Source organism: Solea solea, chromosome 9, assembly GCF_958295425.1.
Source record: "Solea solea chromosome 9, fSolSol10.1, whole genome shotgun sequence".
Taxonomy (NCBI): domain Eukaryota; kingdom Metazoa; phylum Chordata; class Actinopteri; order Pleuronectiformes; family Soleidae; genus Solea; species Solea solea.
The window spans coordinates 27745265-27764224 of NC_081142.1; the positions used below are offsets into that span (position 1 = coordinate 27745265).

The window sequence follows — 18960 nt, forward strand, 5'->3', positions numbered from 1 at the left end:
CTGATTCACTGGACAATAGGATGTTTGCCTATACCACAAAATATTGCCTATTCTCCACATGCAGCTTTTATCATCGCAATGTTGTATGTTTTTAAACCACTTGATTGGCACAATGACAAATATTCTTTATGTGATTAGGTGTAGAGTCGGTCTAGCTCCAGCATTGTACTCTGCAACCCTCGAGTTTGACTGCTGTACCAAACTGAACCTTTCCACTCGGTAGAAACGTGGCCACCAAACAAACCCTCCTGCTTTGACTTTTTAATAGCACTTACTTGCATAGTGTGCAACAGTTGTTTCACATTAAAAGCTGTTCTGAGAGAGTTATTCAATCACAGGTGACTGAAGGACAAGATCAGATACTTTTATTGATTCCCATTAACACTGCAGCACAATAGCAGCTAAATGCAATAAAAGATAAGTACAAATTGTAACATAACTTTGCAACCTGTGTTTGTGCATAATATACGTGAAGGAGAAGGAGGAAGTTCACCACATTTACTGCACTGCTACTGTTTCACTGGAAGGAGATCCCATCAGTCACGTCCTTCATCCTGTTTCATAAGCATCTGCTCATATATGGGCATCTTCCTTTCTTCTGCTTAGTTGCACGACTACGTGCACTTCCTTAACAAGCGACCCCTCCCTCTCGTCTTCCTCCATATCTTCTAAAGCAGGAGGGGCTGTTCCCCTGTGCAGGAAGTAATGTGGTTAATACTCATTTGATCACCAGTTGTGATGACTTGCATCTTTGACCAGGAAGTCTGCAGAGTCTGCTTGTGTACTTCATTTTTTCAGGGAGCAGATTCCATCTGTAACCATATGTTCAGAAAGCTGAAAATAGCTGCTATGTCTGCACGTGAAGCTGTTTGTTTCTCTCATGCCACATTGAGTTTTCTTAAAGCATGAGGAAGAGGGAAAAACATGATGTGATCTGAGATCACATTCATATTCAGGAGGTTCCCTTTTCTCAGGATCCATGAGAGAAAAAGGACCTAAAGCTCTTACTTCCTGAGATTTGTGCTCTCTGTGTTATTTATGCGCATGACTTGAATTCTGGGAATTCAAACCAGAATGCATGTGCTGCACTGGGTGGCCTGCATGTGGTCTGCATGCAGATACCACTGGAGATTAGCCGTCCTTTCTGCTCAGCTATAACTGTGAGACACATGTCTCACAGTTGAAGTCTGAAGTTTGAAGCATGTGAAGCTGCAGCTTCTTCAGACCCTGTCGCAGCCACTGTATGATATTCTTACACATGCAGCAGGGAATAACGTCTTTTTGCCCAGGATAAGTGACAAAGCCCTTACTGAAACAAAGTGGCATACGATAATCATGCAATATTTTGAACCTTGAACACCTGTCTGACGCATCTGCATCATTCTTCAGAAGAGTCGGACGCCATATCTTCACTTCTTCAACTCTACAGTGGCTCCAGTGGCTCCAGTGCAACCACACAACATTTTAGAAGATAATAAAACTTGCATAATTTGATAAATATACAGTAAGAAACTGCTTTTAAGAATATGTGAGGGAAAAAGAATAAATAAAAACATTCAAAAATGTCCAATAAAATGTAAAAGAGAGGCAAATCCCTCCTTTGTGACTGAATCTGAATAAACTGAATATTCTAAAACTTCATAAGAAGTTTTTTTGTTTTTTTTTAAACATTTGCTTCTGGATCCACAGATGTAAATAGTCAATGGTCTATATTGATATAGCACTTTCCTGGTCTTGATGACCACTCAAAGCCACGTTACACTACAGTCTGTGTGCAGCACATCTTCTATCGCCATAACATCATAAAATGTAAATAATCTTCTTATGTAAATGGCATAGTTCTCAGAATCCCTCTCCCTCTGTAGTGACGAGCACAGCGGCCTGCCAGTGCTGTGAAACCCTCCTGTGCCACGTGTCTGCCAGACAAGAATTCCAGCCACCCTGATCTTGCGGGAGCCGTCCAGGGAATGTCCGCCTCCTGTTAACAAACATGAGCGTCTGGCAGTTGGGAGGGCTAGACCAAGCTGCAGGCAGGATGTCACCATGCCCAGCCACTGCTCACATGCCTCACATTCTTCTCCACAAGCTTCTTTTTCCTGCTTGGATTTTTCCCCCTTCAGCCAGACAGTGGCAAAGGAAATATTTTCCAGTCCAGAAATAAGTTGCTTTTAATTGCTCTGCTTTGCAAGTATATACTTGGTGGTCTGTGTCACTGTGCCTGTGATTGATGTTCATTAGGGGTGAAACAGGGTGGTATGCTGCTCGGCACTGGAGCTGCATTCCATTGGAATTACAGTTTTTGAAAACAAACCGCTGCAACCCGGCCCACACATACTTCCCCTGTGAATGAATACAGCATTCTAACGGTCCACACTGCACCAGTGAAAATCATCACCTGAACTTCATGCACCACACTGGGTTTCAGTACCACATAATGTAGATCACTGTTGAAGGGCAAAGCAGCACAATAAGCTGCTAAACAGTTCCAATAATGTCATACTTCATGATGTTTGAAGCATGGTTGTATAAGACCAAAGTATACAGACCACGCACTGGATATAAAAGTGCATTTAGTCTTCCAGGTGTGAAATAAACTCCAGTTTTGAAGACTTTGTGGTGTTTGGAACCATCCATCCATCCATTATCCTCCACAGGAGGGGTGCTGTGCCAGTCTCAGCTGCCAGTCCATCACAGGGACACTGTTACGTCCCTGTTTTAAAGGTTCATTAAAACCAAGCACAACATGCCTGCTGGCAGTGAGTGGTTTGAGGAAGTCCACTGCAGCTGGGATCACGATCCACCAGACACATACACACGTGTCATTCACTCAAGCATTCACCCCTGCAACCCATCTCACACTCACATGCACTTTTTGGACTCTGGGAGGAACCCGGAGAACCCGGAGAACACCCACGCACACACGGGGAGAACGTGCAAACTCCATGCAGAAAGACCCTTGTTCCAACTGGGCTCGAACCCTTCTTCTTCTTCTTCTTCTTCTTCTTCTTCTTCTTCTTCTTCTTACGCAGCTGAGAAACCATACGTTTGAGACTGCACCACATTGGTGTCCCCTCGCATGTGCCATACTTCATGTGAACTTGTATTCACTCATTCTGCACCACTTTATCCTAGTGGTACACTAGGGGAGCTGGAGCTAATCCCAGCTGATATAGGGTGAAAGGCAGGGTCACTGTCTCAGGACTGTCTCACTGTCTCGGGACTGTCTCAGGACTGTCTCAGGACTGTCTCAGGACTTGCAGCAGTTCCATGCCCTGGTGAATACAGAACGTTAAACTAGTGTTGAACTGCCACAACTTTAGAAATGAGCTGATTCATAAAGGTCCAGGATATTACCCATAAGTATGTTTATATAGTGTATAATCAATTTAAAATAGCAGTCATTTAGCTTTTGTAGCCTTAGGCGAGGGCCTTGCTTTACAGAGGCTGTCATCTTACACTTCCATGTTGTTCTTCTTACAGTAGCAGAGGGAGGTGTGAGCAGAGGGAGAGAGTCCTTTGTTTGTTACAATCTACAGTTTCACCACTAGATGTCACTGATTCTTAAACACTGGACCTTTATAGGCAGGAAGAGGCCTTTGCACTTAATCTCTTATGAACACGAGGCAGAAGTGAAGAATATCAGGTGTCCTGAGATATGAGGACAGTGATGTGGGTCACAATGACCTTGAGTGGACAACAGTTCCCTCCGGCAGGAAATTCATGCACTTTCACAGCATGATCCAGGAGCACAGGATCACATTCAGCTGGGAAAGAAAGTGTTGTGCTCACTCTGAACATGTCCTGTGCAGAGCTGGGTGAGGTGGATGCTTGAGATTCCTTCACTGTTTATAATGCTCTGAATCTCTCAGCTCACCGTGTTTGCAAACTCTCCAGTAATAACATGCAATAACAGGGCTAAAGGGCAGATTACTAATGCATCACGACTGCACGTTTACAACTAGGTTTGTGACAGAGAGACAGACAGAGAGAGACAGAGAGACAGAGAGACAGACAGAGAGAGACAGAGAGACAGAGAGAGAGACAGAGAGAGAGAGAGAGAGACAGAGAGACAGAGAGAGAGGGAAGCTGCAACCATCACAACCAAAACAAATCCATTGTAATTGTTGTAAACAGTAGTTTTAATACGTTTTTTTAAAGATAAGAGTTTGGAGCCTTCAGTCTGTAATATACTGTCATTCCTCTATATCCATAAGTTTTCAGAAATGTGCACAAACACAGACTTTGTGCACATTTTCTTGAAGCTTACACATTTACAGATGAACTAATGCTGCAAAAAAAATCATGAAATATTGTCATATTAAATTAATTAATGATGTCATATTAAATTAAACATTACTGACATTACAAAAAAGGTGAGTGTTTTTTAATTGTGCTGTGTGATAATATTGCACGTTGTCCTCTCACTAGCCCACAACCTCCCCCTCTTCTTCCTCCTCCTTCCTCCTCCTCCATGGCTCATTATGTGCATTTTATTGCACATAATGAGCAGGGGTGTGATTTCTGTGGCTGAGGTTTTTGTTGTTGTTATTTCTCAGTCCCTCTCGTCCCTCTGTGCCTTTGTCTCTTGTCTCTCATCATGATAAACAGTCAGGTGGCCGCAGTGAAGCAGGCTCCCTATCAGCATTCACCTCCTGCACCTTCTCTCGCTGCAGAGCATGTGCTGATTAGATCATCCTGTTTAAGTGCAGTCATGTGCGAGGCTTCGTCGTGTCTCCCTCTCTGTTCACGTAACCTTTCGCCTTCAGATGTTACACTTTTCTATGTAAGCACTTTATTTGCATCAAGTGATGCATCAAAATGACTTGTTGTATAAAACTGGAAAGAATTGTCCCTTCTTTGTGCAGGCGAGGGTGAGTGGACGTGACGGGTGCAGCTGGGGCAACAGGAAAAAACCTTATTAAGAATATATTCACTGCTTTATCTCACTGTTGGACAGACTTAGTAACTGGTTTAGTATAGTTTGTAAACTGTTCACTCTCCTGCACCAAATACTACACTGCTCATGGGTATCCTGGAGCTGCTGGTCTGCTGCCTCGTGTGGTCAGGTTGTGCCACTGATAACTCACAAGTCACACATTTGAATTTACTGATGGAGGCAACAGTGGATCGGTGACGTCTCTGTGCTGCAATGAAACAAACGAGAACAGTGGCGATGGTATTCTTAATGTTTTAGTTTTACAAACATGCACGGCAGCAGCTATACGTTAACAGTTGAAAGATGAATGTGCGTCAAAGCATTACCCTGGAAATTGATGGGTGTGTCTGCTGGTTGTTTGCATGTGAGTCCCAGAAATGAAAGTGGGGGAAAGGTGAGAGCGCTCTGTTAATGACCTGAAGTGATGTAAAAGAAAAGGTTAGATGATGTTTATGCTCTGACTGCATGCTGTGGTCTCGCTGCCTCTTCACACATGACATGCATGTTGCAGCTGGAGCTGGAATAAGAGGAGTTTTCCAACAGGACATCTTGTTGTCCTGTCGTTGGAGATGCATTTACAGGGTAAATGTGGGTTCATTGCCATGTTACGGTGTCTGAGGCTAAAAGGTATAGTGTTAGAATGTGGGAATGTGGGTTTACTGAATTCCTATCCGGTGAGCGTAGCATTGGTTTCTGTCTAGACAAAGCTCAGTTGTCAGAGAGACCCGTGCAGATCCAGGACTGCCCCTGTCTCCAGGAAGTGCTCGGTTTTTCTGTCCTGTGGAGACAGCTTTGTCTGGCCTGTCTGACCTGGCACACTTTACACACACATCATCATTCATGTTACAACATTTATTTATACAGTGCTTACAAAGCTTTACAGCTTACATTCACTCACAACTTCATACAGTGCAACTACTGTATGTCACACATCCATCATGGAACACATCAGCATGAAGACGACAGCGATCAAACCCCGGATTGATCTTTAGGTTGAACGACGCACACTTGCTGCTTTACGATCCCGTGTCTTATTCATAATTCACCAGCATGCATAACTGTTCTTGTTTTCAGTTGAGTTTGATTAGAGAGAAAATAATGCATTCTGGAAATACAAAAATAACTACTTCCAAAAAACGTGCTGCTGGATGTTTGGGGAAAAACAGGAAAAAGAAAAAGGGTAAATGGTTAACTGCAGGACCTTGTGCATCCCAGCTTCCCTTTGAAGTCAGGCCTGACCCATTATTAGTGTCAGTCTTAAATCAGGAAGTTAAAACTGAGAGTCGACACAGATACCAACCGTCCGTCCCTTTTCTGTGGCTCTTCCTGAGGTTTCTCTCATTTTTTCCCCCCCGTACACGGGTTTTTGTGGAGTTTTTCCTCACTCGACGTGATGGTCTAAGGACAGAGGGTCTAAGGACAGAGGGTCTAAGGACAGAGGGTCTAAGGACAGAGGTTGTCACTTGCTGTACAGACTGTAAAGCCCTTCCAGGCAAAATTGTGTTTGTGATGTTGGAGCTTTATAAATAAAATTGACTTGACTTGACTGTTGGAGAAATACACTGGAGCCTGGGGAACAGAGCAGATGGACTATAATATAATATGATATAATATAATATAATATGATATAATATAATATAATATAATATAATATAATATAATATAATATAATATAATATGATATAATATAATATAATATAATATAATATAATATAATATAATATAATATAATATGATATGATATGATATAATATATGATATGATATGATATGATATAATATAATGTAATATAATATAATATAAAATAATATAATATAATATAATATAATATGATATCATATGATATGATATCATATAACATAATATAATATAATATAAAATAATATAATATAATATAATATAATATAATATAATATAATATAATATAATATAATATAATATAATATAATGTAATATAAAATAATATAATATAATATAATGTAAGAATTTATGTAAAAAATACTCCAAAGACCAGCAACCGTGGCTGGTTTTTATCACTTTAAAATCCATTTAATATAGTGTTGCATTCATAATATAAAACATCATTTTAATCTCCCTAATGCCCTTTAACTCTCTCTGCATGTGCCTATGGATGTGTAGCAGAGCCATAGGTTTGACATTAAACCCTTGTCTTTTTCAAGTCTTCTTTCAGGCCTGTGTTACATGAGTTTGTTGGAGTATGGCAGGCAAACTGTACATATACATGTATATGTATATATATATACGTATATATATACATATATATATAGTATGCATTCTCTAAATGTAGGTGGGAATAATGAATGTATGTCTGCTACTGAATGAGCAGGGTGGTTTAGGGTGGTTTTGGGGCTTTCATGTGGTTAAAGACATTAAAGACGGTTAAAGACATTTCCGGAAACAATGCCCTGTTTATGGAAAACCTTTTAAGAATGACAAGGTAAAAGATTGTATTGGGACATTTCTCAGTGTGGATAAGGCCTTCGAGATGAAGTAACGGCTGAGTTGTTGAAACATGAAACAATGACTGTACCTGAATGATTGGTAAATACTCAAAGTTGTGATATCAGTAGCATTGAACCTTCCTAATGAGAACATGCTGATAGTCAGACACTGACACAGACACTGTGTGCTTCTCTTGTGGAGGCCTGTGTCTCTTTCCTCTGCACGCCTGACTGGACAATCGCTCTCGCTGATAGCATCAGGCTGTCTGAGATTAGCACTCACGAGGGTGCAGTTAAACTTGTAAAAGCTCTGGACTCTGGTCCCGGTGCCTCTCTTCCTACACACTGAGCAAATACAGGTTGTGTGAGTGATAGCTCCCTCTGCATTGTCACAGTGCCTCTCTAATGTGGAGGAGGTCACGGATCCAGTGAGCGGTGCAGTGCGGTGCCTGCGCTGTTGTTGCCAGGCAGTTTAGCTATGTTATGGACAGATAGTGGAGCTGCTCAGTGTCCCATGACCCTGGCACTTTCGGAAATGGACAGCTGATAAGTAATCATCTCAGCTGCCTGCTGTGTCTCACACACACACACACACACACCAGCGCCTCTGTAATCTAGGAACAAAATGCTTCATTTACATTTGCTGCACTAAAACTGTGAGAAATGTGCTCCAGTTTGTTTCTGTTGGTGAGAAGACACAAGAGTGAACATACTGTAGGTCTTTGCAATTAAAGCTAGGGTCTGTAATATGGTTCTGAAAAAAGAAAAAACATGGACAAACCTGTTGAAGATGAGATGGAGTCATTTTATTGGACAAAGGATGTTGAAGACTGAAGAGCTGCTGGGCAGGAGGAAAAGAGGAAGACCACGAAGAAGGTTCATGGATGTTGTCAAAGAGGACATGAGCATAGGACAAGATGGAGGCAGATATATAAAACTAAAGCTGCTAATAGCTCATGTCTGACGAGTTTCACCTTCAGGACAGTAAAATAATCACAGCTCTGTCCTGAGCTCATATTCACCCGTTAGACACATGGCACATGACATGAGGCAGTTTCAATCTCTCTGCTGATTTAAAATAAACACATACACAAATACTTTCTTTTGAGAATTGAAACCCCCCAAAGATTTGAAGTATTATCAGTCTTATCAGCATTTATTTACAGATCTACAGATGGGCTCTGTCAAGCAATACTATCAGACCAGACACAGGGGTGAGCAGTGAGTGGGGCATGGTCTGGTAGTGAGGTCTGAAATCTCAGTGAGAGAAGCCTCACAATCGCTCACACCAACAGCTTTCGTAAAAGGGGGCGGAGTCTGCAACAATGAGCCTTGCTGGTTGGACAAGAGGTTGATGACCAGAGAGGCAGTAGATGCACTGATTTTTATCACTTATAATTTCAATACTTTACACTAAACGGGGAAGATTTGCACCTTGCAAATAACTTTACTAGATACCCATATATGTTTATTTTGTTGTTTTATACTAGGTGTAATCTAACACATTTTGGGATTATATATTTATTTTGTGACAAAAGTATGAATTCAGTCTTTCTGTTTCCAGACTTCTGGACTCTCTTTCTCTCTGTGTGTGTGTAGCAGTCTATTTTTAAAGCCCCCACCCCATATCCAATCATTTATGCAGGAGGGTCAGTGCCCACACAGCTTCCTGTGGAGGAAGCAGGAGAGAACAAGTGGGTGTGGGGGATTGGAGGATGTGTGATCTTGTCTCCTGTCTGTAGTCTGTGTTGCAGTTGTCCGTGTCCGCCTCCTCCACCTCCTCCATAATATCCTGCACAGAGCACATGTCACGGATTATTTTTAGAGGGATTAAAAATGTTCCAGGACACAAAAAATAACTTTGTTGGTTGCACACAGATGAATCATCACATACATCGTGTTCTGTTTGTGCATTTAATCTGAACCCGGGACTGCTCGTTCTTCTTCTATGAATTAATGTTTGTGCAGAACAGGACAAAGGCATCTTTTCTCTTCCCCTACATGGACTCAGTGTTAACATAAGAGAACACTGTCTCTCCCTAGTGTAGATTAGTGCAGACGAGTGTGATGTAAAAGTAAACCCTCGTATCCTGGAAGTGGTCATTGTGAAACAGGAGTCTGTTAGGTTGGGCCACAGCTTTTACACACTTTGGAGACATCTGTTCAGCAGCAGCACAAGTGTCAACACTTCACGTCTTATTGTGCAACTGTGATTGTACATAAAAGTCCCTGCTGCAGTTTTTTCTTTTGGCTTCTCCCTCTCTAAGGGTCACACATTCCTGTCCTTCCTATTTCACCCAGGCGAGGGGCCGGCGCTAGATGTGGATGTGGCCCCTCCTTGGCTGGCGTCAATTTAGAGACTCCAGTTAACAAGGAGCAAGGAGGGGTTTGGGTACCTTGCTCAGGGGTGACCCAGCCCTCCACCTGGAGAACATAACGTCTCCTGTTGGAAAAGGCTATCTCTCCACGAGACAAAGCAGTGAACAAATTCTTAAGATAAGCCTTTGAGTGAGTTATATTGATAAGTGGCTAAAATCAGTCCCATTTTCTAGGTCAAAGACTGTGTCTGTATTTCAAACCCCCCCCCCCCCCCCGCCACCCCCCACCCCCCACCTTCAGAATATTAACCTGCTCTTGTGTGAAGCTGCTGATTCCTTGAAATCAGCTCCACGCCTGCATGGGAACTGGAGTATAATGTGACCTTTTGCATAGTTTGGATATCTGGTTACAGTAGGGGAGGGAGTGGGGAGAATTCCCACTCTAACTGAAACTGTGTGGGATGGGGCTTGTCACCACTGCTCCCTCTTCTCGACGGAGGGGGTTAAGAAGAGCAGAGAAAAATCCCACGGTGAAGTTGATCCACGTCAGGCTGCAGAAAGAGAAGACTGGAACGTAGTAATGCTTGTGCAGAATGGGGCGGGACAGAGGGTCACGGGACAATGGGTCAGTGCTGCTGCCAGAGCTGGGCTGTACTATAAATAGCCTCATGTATAGAGGTGTTGCCTTTATTCTAACTAACAATAGCAGCACTAAATGACAGGCGGTATAAATGTGCAGCAGAGGACATGAGGGAGACGACACACCTCTGTTTAAAGTTAGACTTACGTGTATTTGGTGAAGCTTGTAGTTATGACATCTCTTAGTTCTGCTGCTATAGACCTGGACTGCTGGGGGAAACTCTGTGGTGCATATGACTTTATGACATGTCATTATGTTATAAGGTCAGTTCCTGTAGTTTTATTCTTGGTTTCCTGGTTTCCTGTGTATTGTGTTGTGCTTTATGTTTCAGGAGGCTGGCTCCTATATCCGTGATTCTCCAAGACGCTTACCTCTAGTTTTTTGTTCCTTTGAAACTTTTCCTAATTGCCCTTTTCTTAAAAAATTAGACTTTTAAAATACATTTTAGTCCGAGTAACAGACTCATGGACTAACACACTCTCCAACTGGACCCAAATTGGCCTAGTATGGGATTAGATGCTCCACAGCTTCTGTCCGTAGGCTTTGTATTGTAGCATCACTACAGTTACTGGTCGTGAATGTATGATTTCTACTCTTCCCTGGCAAGACAAAAACAACACAACCAAGAAAACCATTGTTACAGTTGAAATGTCTTTCTTCTAGAACATGTTTAAAGGCAACATCGCCATTGGTTTGCAAGAGCTCTTTCTAAAGCAACGTGGTCAATCAAACATTTGTATTATCAAGCACAGACTGGTGATAAAAACAAGATGATACACAAACGTACCAAAGAGGCTGGAAATGAAAAGTAGGTGAGATATTGGAGATACCAGATCACTCTGACTCAGGTCAGGATCACATCTATGTGGGCCATCATATGTGCTGAGCCTGTTGTGGATGTAGAATCAAACCTTTGGAGACTAAGAACAGAGATAGTTTAAGGCTTATCGTGAAACCAGAGCTAAACAGGGTTTACTCGCTCCCGGCTCAACACTAACAGTGTTTGAAAGTGGTGACCTTTGAGGATTATGAAACCCAATGGGCAACAATGAAATGACATGTATTATTTTGCAGGGTCGTGGGGGTGCTGGTGCCAATCCCAGCAGACATAAAGTAAAAGGTGGGGTACACAGGGCCCTAAGATTGTGTATTTGTACTGTGACTTGAGTACAGGAGCAGCGTGTGATGCACAGAACTGTCATCGTTCAGCCTCAGGACATTAACTCATTATCTCAGGCTTTTATCACCACAGTGCAAATGTCAACAAGCGTTTCCTGAAGCAACTGTGATCAAAGTTAGGGGTGAAAGCTGAAAGTCTGAGTCTGATTGGACCAATGATTACAGGGAACTTGTTTATGCTCACTGCCATATGAGAGGCAGCAACCTTCAGTTAACAGATCTCGCTGAGATGAAAGTCACGACTGATTTGTTAATCACAATAGTTTTCCTCTGAAGTCCTCACCTCACATAGCTGCCTGATCTTAGTTGTAACCACTTCAAAGGCAAAGAGGAATATTTTCCTCTATCAAACTGTAGCATGCGTGAGGAGCGCAGGTCTTAAAGGGACCATTCAGCTTTTGTTTTTAAGTGTACTTAGTAAGGTAGTGCATGGAGAACCCACAGCAGCCAAGCAGGCACACACATGGCTCTCAGTGGGGACACAAAGAAAACTACACTCATGTCTCACTGAGTGTCAGTGATCTATTTGTTTGCTACTCATTTTACCATGAAACAGACTTTTTTGTGTGTGTTGTTTTGTCAATGACTCACTCTCCTGCACCAAAGAGCATACAGCAAATCTGCATTTTCAGCTGAAGGGGACACACGAGCTGCTGGCAAAGTACATTTGTTTAGGTACATTTTCACATTCATTTGCTTTTACTTTGTTATTTAAAAATAAGTACAGGTTTTAATGTTTTATGTCGACAACTTTAACTCACAGGTGTCGGGTTCATGTCACAACACCAAAGTGACAAAATCACACATGTGAACTTACTGATGGAGGCAGCAGTGGATCAACAACTCCCACATGCTGTGATGTATAACCGCAGATTTTCTCTGCAGCTGTTTACAAAGTGACAACTGTGAGATCACGAGGCGTCAGATCTGTTCGTGTCTTTATCTTGTTTAGTCAGTTCTTGTGTTAGTTTAAGTTTAAAGTCGCGTTAAGTTCATGTCACTTTTGGTGTGTGTTTGATTTTCACTTCCCCTTTTATTTTGGTAAACGTTCATGTCTTCCTGTCGCGTTGTTGTGACACATCTCCCCTGATTCCCTCATGCACTTCACCTGGTGATCCTTAAGTAATCACTCGCACCTGCCCTTGATTCCCTCTTCCCTATATAGTGTCCCCAGTCCCACTGTCATGTGCCAGTGCGTCGTTTATGCTCCCAGAGAACACGTCAGAGTCCAAGTGTGTTTAGTAGCTCTATTGCCAAGTATAGTCTAGTTTATTTTGTCTGATTTTGATTTTGCCTTGTTTTGACCTATTGAGAAAACAATAAATACTCTTGAATCTTTCATCGTGCCTCTTGTTTCGTGGACTTGGATCCAAGCAGTGCATTCACCTCCCTAACACAGACACAGATTAGCGTGAGCCTTCTGTGACGAGGCTGAAATCTGATTTCCCTCTTGCTGCCATGTCTCAGTACCTCATGCAAGCACACTTAGAAGACATTTGAACTCCCCCCCATGACGTTTAAATATCAAAATATTGGGGTCAGATCACTGCAGCAGTGTTAATATAAATCATGTTGCTGTAAACAACAAACCAAGTTAATGTCCAAACCCTCGCTGTTGCAGGAGTCTTCTGAGGCATAACAACATTAGGAGGCCTGTCCTGAAAGAGTCCTCAGTGAAAGCTTACTGAGGACACGTCCTCAGAAAAACACGCATGCAATGCAAAACCTGTCACACCAGAATCACTGCAGAAGAACGTCACCCGAGGAGAATGACTGTTTTTGATGGTTTATTCAAGTCAACTTAGCAAACTCCATGAACTATGCACAATAAATATAACTCATTGAATTGTTATCAAGAATAATAATTATAATAATAATAATAGATAAAATAATAAAAAACATCAGTTAGTGGACACATCTTAACATTGCAGTGCCCTTAAGATAATAACAATAACAACAAAGTGTGCAAAGTTCCCTTTTTTCCATGTTATCAAAGTGACAAATGTTAAATACTATTAAATAAATATGCTGTTGCTTGGATTTTGGTCAATTCAATGTTAAAGGGATTCTTCCAGCAGGGAGCTGAACTGCTCCAGTCCAGTGTGGTCAGGCTCTTTTATTTGATTAAGTCTCGTCAGTGAGGACTCCAGCCGTCCGTCTCTGGCTTTTGGTCATTCATGTGCCTGTGCCTGTGCCTGTGCCTGTGCTTGTGCTTCCCCACGTGTTTCTTGTGTGCCCACATGACTCAAGTTTCCCGTAAAAGGCTCTTCCCTTTCACTGCAGAGAAAGGTGTGGTCAAACTTTGGAAATCCTGGAGCCGAGACTGCTGAGTCACTCTTCCTCCCGGCCCACATGGGTTCACCCTGACCTGGTTAAAGTTGTTGGAAACGTTTCTCTTCCTCCTCCGTCTCTCTGAGGCCTCTTTCCAAAAACAAGTCCAACACAGACTTGAACATGAGCCGTGTGAAGTTACTTTTTTCTTTTTTCCCCTCTAAAATGCACAAGGTACATAAATATTCCAGGCCAGATTTCCTCAGTCGGGCAGGTTAATGACGGGCACCCACTGATCCAAGCAGCGACTTTCTCTGCAGAATCTGTTGACTTTGCTCAGTGCAGGATCTTTCCACAGCAGCGACTGAGGGTTCTGCAGAGGAACGGACACAATGGTTATTAGTCTCTGCTGATTCAATATCCTGCAGAATTAGTCACAATGCACAAACACAGCTTTTTTCCCAGACGAATGAGTGTGGACGTTTGCAGGAGAACTTAGACTCTAACAGCAGTTGGTTTAAGCAGAAGGATTTAATGGAAGGGGAAAGTTTTGATCATCAGTCGTACAAACAAAGGTATCGAGGCGGAAAGCATCAAATATGAAGAAGCCACTGAAGCAAATGGAAAACGGTCTGTATTTATACAGCACTTTTCTAGTCTTAATGCCCACTCCAAGCTGCTTTACACAAGAGCTTTGCCAGTCACACTTTCACTCACACATTTATGTTACGAAGAATCGGTTAAAATACTTTTAAATGAAAGCACAAAGAACATCTCTTAATACAAACAACCAACTGGATTTGTGTGTTTTTTTTTACAAAAACAAACTTTTACATTGTTTGATTGTACATTTCAGAACAATTTTTTGGCAATGCAAACACAAAAAAATACATCTAAATAAAATATAAATACTGCCTGCATTTAAGGAATGACCTAAAGCTTAACCTTCAGAACCAGGTCCTCAGGCCTAACATAGTCTTAGTCATAGATTAAACACAAAAAAAACCAAACCAACAAACAAACATAGCTGGAGCTTCTTCTTTTAGCTTCCCTGCAGTTCAATTATCTTTCAAACAGTAACATTTGTATGACACTCAGGTGCTTGTGTGTGCAAGTGACTTTAAATGAGCAACAACTTTGCCAGCATTGGATAGCGTGCTGCATTTGTTTGTTTTGTCCCGCTACATACAGTATATACCCTACATAATGTATATACGCTACATACAGTATATACACTACATACTGTATATACGCTACATACAGTATATACCCTACATACAGTATATACGCTACATACAGTATATACGCTACATACTGTATATACCCTACATACTGTATATACCCTACATACAGTATATACGCTACATACAGTATATACGCTACATACTGTATATACCCTACATACAGTATATACGCTACATACTGTATATACCCTACATACTGTATATACCCTACATACAGTATATACGCTACATACAGTATATACGCTACATACAGTATATACGCTACATACTGTATATACCCTACATACAGTATATACGCTACATGCAGTATATACGCTACATACAGTATATACCCTACATACAGTATAAACGCTACATACAGTATATACACTACATACAGTATATACACTACATACTGTATATACACTACATACAGTATATACGCTACATGCAGTATATACGCTACATACAGTATATACCCTACATACAGTATAAACGCTACATACAGTATATACGCTACATACAGTATATACCCTACATACAGTATATACGCTACATACAGTATATACGCTACATACTGTATATACCCTACATACTGTATATACCCTACATACAGTATATACGCTACATACAGTATATACGCTACATACTGTATATACCCTACATACAGTATATACGCTACATACTGTATATACCCTACATACTGTATATACCCTACATACAGTATATACGCTACATACAGTATATACGCTACATACAGTATATACGCTACATACTGTATATACCCTACATACAGTATATACGCTACATGCAGTATATACGCTACATACAGTATATACCCTACATACAGTATAAACGCTACATACAGTATATACACTACATACAGTATATACACTACATACTGTATATACACTACATACAGTATATACGCTACATGCAGTATATACGCTACATACAGTATATACGCTACATACAGTATATACACTACATACTGTATATACGCTACATAAAGTATATACGCTACATACAGTATATACACTACATACTGTATATACCCTACATACAGTATATACGCTACATACTGTATATACCCTACATACAGTATATACGCTACATACTGTATATACGCGGGGTGACTTTTCATTAACATCGTTAATCTACGTTACGTTAGTGTTCATTTGAAGTCACATACAGGGATTAAACAACTGAAAAATGGCCACATCTTCAAATACTTTCAGATTTCCACGTGTTAGACACTCAGAATCTGTAAATTACTCAAAATGCCCCTCGGGAGACTTGTTCCTGGATTTTCCATGGCTGGGCACAAATGTTTTCAGATTAAAATTGAAAGAGTTTAAAATCATATTTCTTTTTCTGTTTCAGATCTAGTTTTTTCACTGACAGCTATTTTTTTGTGGTGTGGAATCATGAGGGACAGCGAAGGCGGAGGAGCTTCCTGTCATGCTGCCTTCAGGAAACACAGGAACTGAGAGTTCTATGGTGTTTAAAAAGCCTTTGTAAGTTGCTAACTGCAACTTAATTGCAATTAACTGATTTGTCTCGGGGAGTTGACATGAAAAATCCTGGAGAACATCCAGAGGAAATGAGTAACAAATGACATATTTTGCGGTAAACAGATGTGAGTAATGACACTTACAGTAACTAGAACACAGTGCAGGTCCATGGGCTCCCCACCGGGTTTCCCTCCACCCAGGATTTCTGCTAGACGTCTGATGTTGCTCACTCGTAGGATGTTGATGTCATTTTCGCGGCAGAACGCCTGGATTAGGGTGAAATGGATCTGCAGAGCCACGTCCTCCTCCTCGCCGTCTGTGGCCAGCAGACACAACACCACGTTGTCTGGATCGCTACGAGACATGACAAATAGGAATAACGTAATAATGTGAATAACGGGAAACATCACATAGACCAGAATCATTCTTATTCACACGTGTATCACTCTCTATGCTGCTGTTTGCATGAGATACACTACTTTATTAATCTGTGAGAAACACATGGGTATAAAAGGTGTAAAAATGTTTGTTTTTTTGACAGAAACAACGTTAACTTGTTATTTACCCATGTTAAAGATTACTTTAAGGAACCTGGGATCCAAGGACTTAAATCTAAATCTATAATATAATATATAGACTTAATGACCACTCAAATCTGCTTTACACTACACTTTTGCCATTCACAGCACATTTATGCACATTTTCATCCAGTTGTAAGACATCTCATACAATGGGTGTTTTCATTCAGCCCACAGCCCTCCATCAAGTTTCAATTTCAAAGGTTTAAACATTTAGATCATCTGCTTCATTGATTCAAATACTGCACAATGGAGAGAGGGTTGTTCAGTAAATGCACCTTTAAGCAATGCAATCCTATTCAAACACGCTTGACTGTGCATGGTCTTTTGTAGCCGTTTAGGGGGGGGGGGGGGGGGCGTTCAGGCTGCCCATCATGTTGCTTAGCCCCTGCTCAGAGCCTCCGCAGTCAGACAGACAGACAAACAGTCAGACAGACAGGTTATTTTTAACTTACGCGTTGAGTGACTTCGCAGCCTCGTAGACTCCAACCGTGATGCAATTCTGAGGCAAGGCAGAGCTCAGCACCTCCTCTAACGCTTCAGCCACCGACACCATCCTAAATAACACACACAAACACACACGTGTCCTAACACAACATACTCACAAAAACTGTCTCACGTCACAACAGTTACACGGGCTCACTGAAAAGTCATGCAACAAAGCAACTCCAGCGAACACACGTCGATTAGCTTCAAAAGCCCAAGCCGCAGCCGACACATGACGAAAACTAACGAAGTTCAACGAAAGCTCTGCAGTGAAAACGAACCTCTGTGAAGAATGATCTGCGCTGTTTTCTTCAACAGTCATATTGCACATCGCGGCGGTTTGTTGTCGCAGTAAATCCAGTTCGCAGCGTGCGGAGTCTCCCGTGTGCGTTCTGCGGCTCTGCTGATGGAACTCGTGAGTTCCGTAACGAAAACCTCCTCCTGGTTCCACTCCTCATTTACATAAACCGGCTTCGGTGGTCACGTAACTACCTGCCGTCCCCGCCCTCCCTCTGCCGGTTCTCGTGGATACACAGCGACGCTTTGCGGAACCGACAGTTATTTGTACATTACACATGTTTTAATGACTGAAAACCGGACTTAGCAAACGTATTATTTGGAACATTGATATTGAGAAGAGGTGCAAACGTATTATATAGTTAAATGAATATGATTATAACACATTTAAATGACGGTAAAGAGTAATACACAATCAAACATGCAAGAAATGACTCACCTGAAAATATGACCTGCGAAGTTTGAAGAGTGTCAAGGACCGTTGGACAGTTTTTGATGCACAAGGGAATTATAGACATTACGCTCCTTTCATCAACCTCTGATGTACATGTGTGGCTCTGATGTAAAGTCCCATCAAAGCCACACACCGTTGCCTTTGACATCACAGGCGGACACACACACACACACACACACACACACACACACACAGATGGACAGAAGTTTGATGTTTAGCTTTATTTATTTACATTACGGAATTATGACAAACAGCACCAAGACTGAACAAATCAAAAATAAATAAAATAGATCATAAATACATACATAGGAAATAAGAATATAAGAAATAAACAATTAATATTGGGATAATACCTCCAATTGAATGACAGGGAAAAAAAAAACAAAATAAAAATATAATTTGCAGGAAATGTTGTTTCGTTTTTATATAGTCTAGAGCAGTGGTTCCCAACCCCCTTTCTTGTGTCCAGGACAAACCTCTAGAGCACAGGTGTCAAACTAGCGGCCCGCAGGCCATATGTGGCCCCCAATCAATTGCATGCGGCCCATCACTTAATATCATGTTATAATGAAAACATGCCCGCGACCTCCTCACAATGTAAT

The 18960-nt window shown here is 41.5% G+C and overlaps 1 protein-coding gene across 2 annotated transcripts; it reads right to left on the minus strand.

Annotated features, from left to right (window-relative positions):
• Positions 1-13309: 13309 nt before the first annotated feature.
• Positions 13310-18402, minus strand: gadd45ab (growth arrest and DNA-damage-inducible, alpha, b). Of its 2 annotated transcripts, none has more exons than XM_058637427.1 (4): positions 18344-18402; positions 17577-17678; positions 16687-16897; positions 13310-14179 (listed from the first exon to the last, which is right to left on the minus strand). In XM_058637427.1, the coding sequence occupies exons 2-4, from the start codon at positions 17675-17677 to the stop codon at positions 14069-14071; spliced, it is 423 nt and encodes a 140-aa protein (XP_058493410.1). In that variant the 5' UTR covers position 17678; positions 18344-18402; the 3' UTR covers positions 13310-14068. The 2 variants fall into 2 exon arrangements, with proteins under 2 accessions (XP_058493410.1, XP_058493409.1); XM_058637426.1 differs by lacking the exon at positions 18344-18402 and adding an exon at positions 17889-18161.
• Positions 18403-18960: the final 558 nt, after the last annotated feature.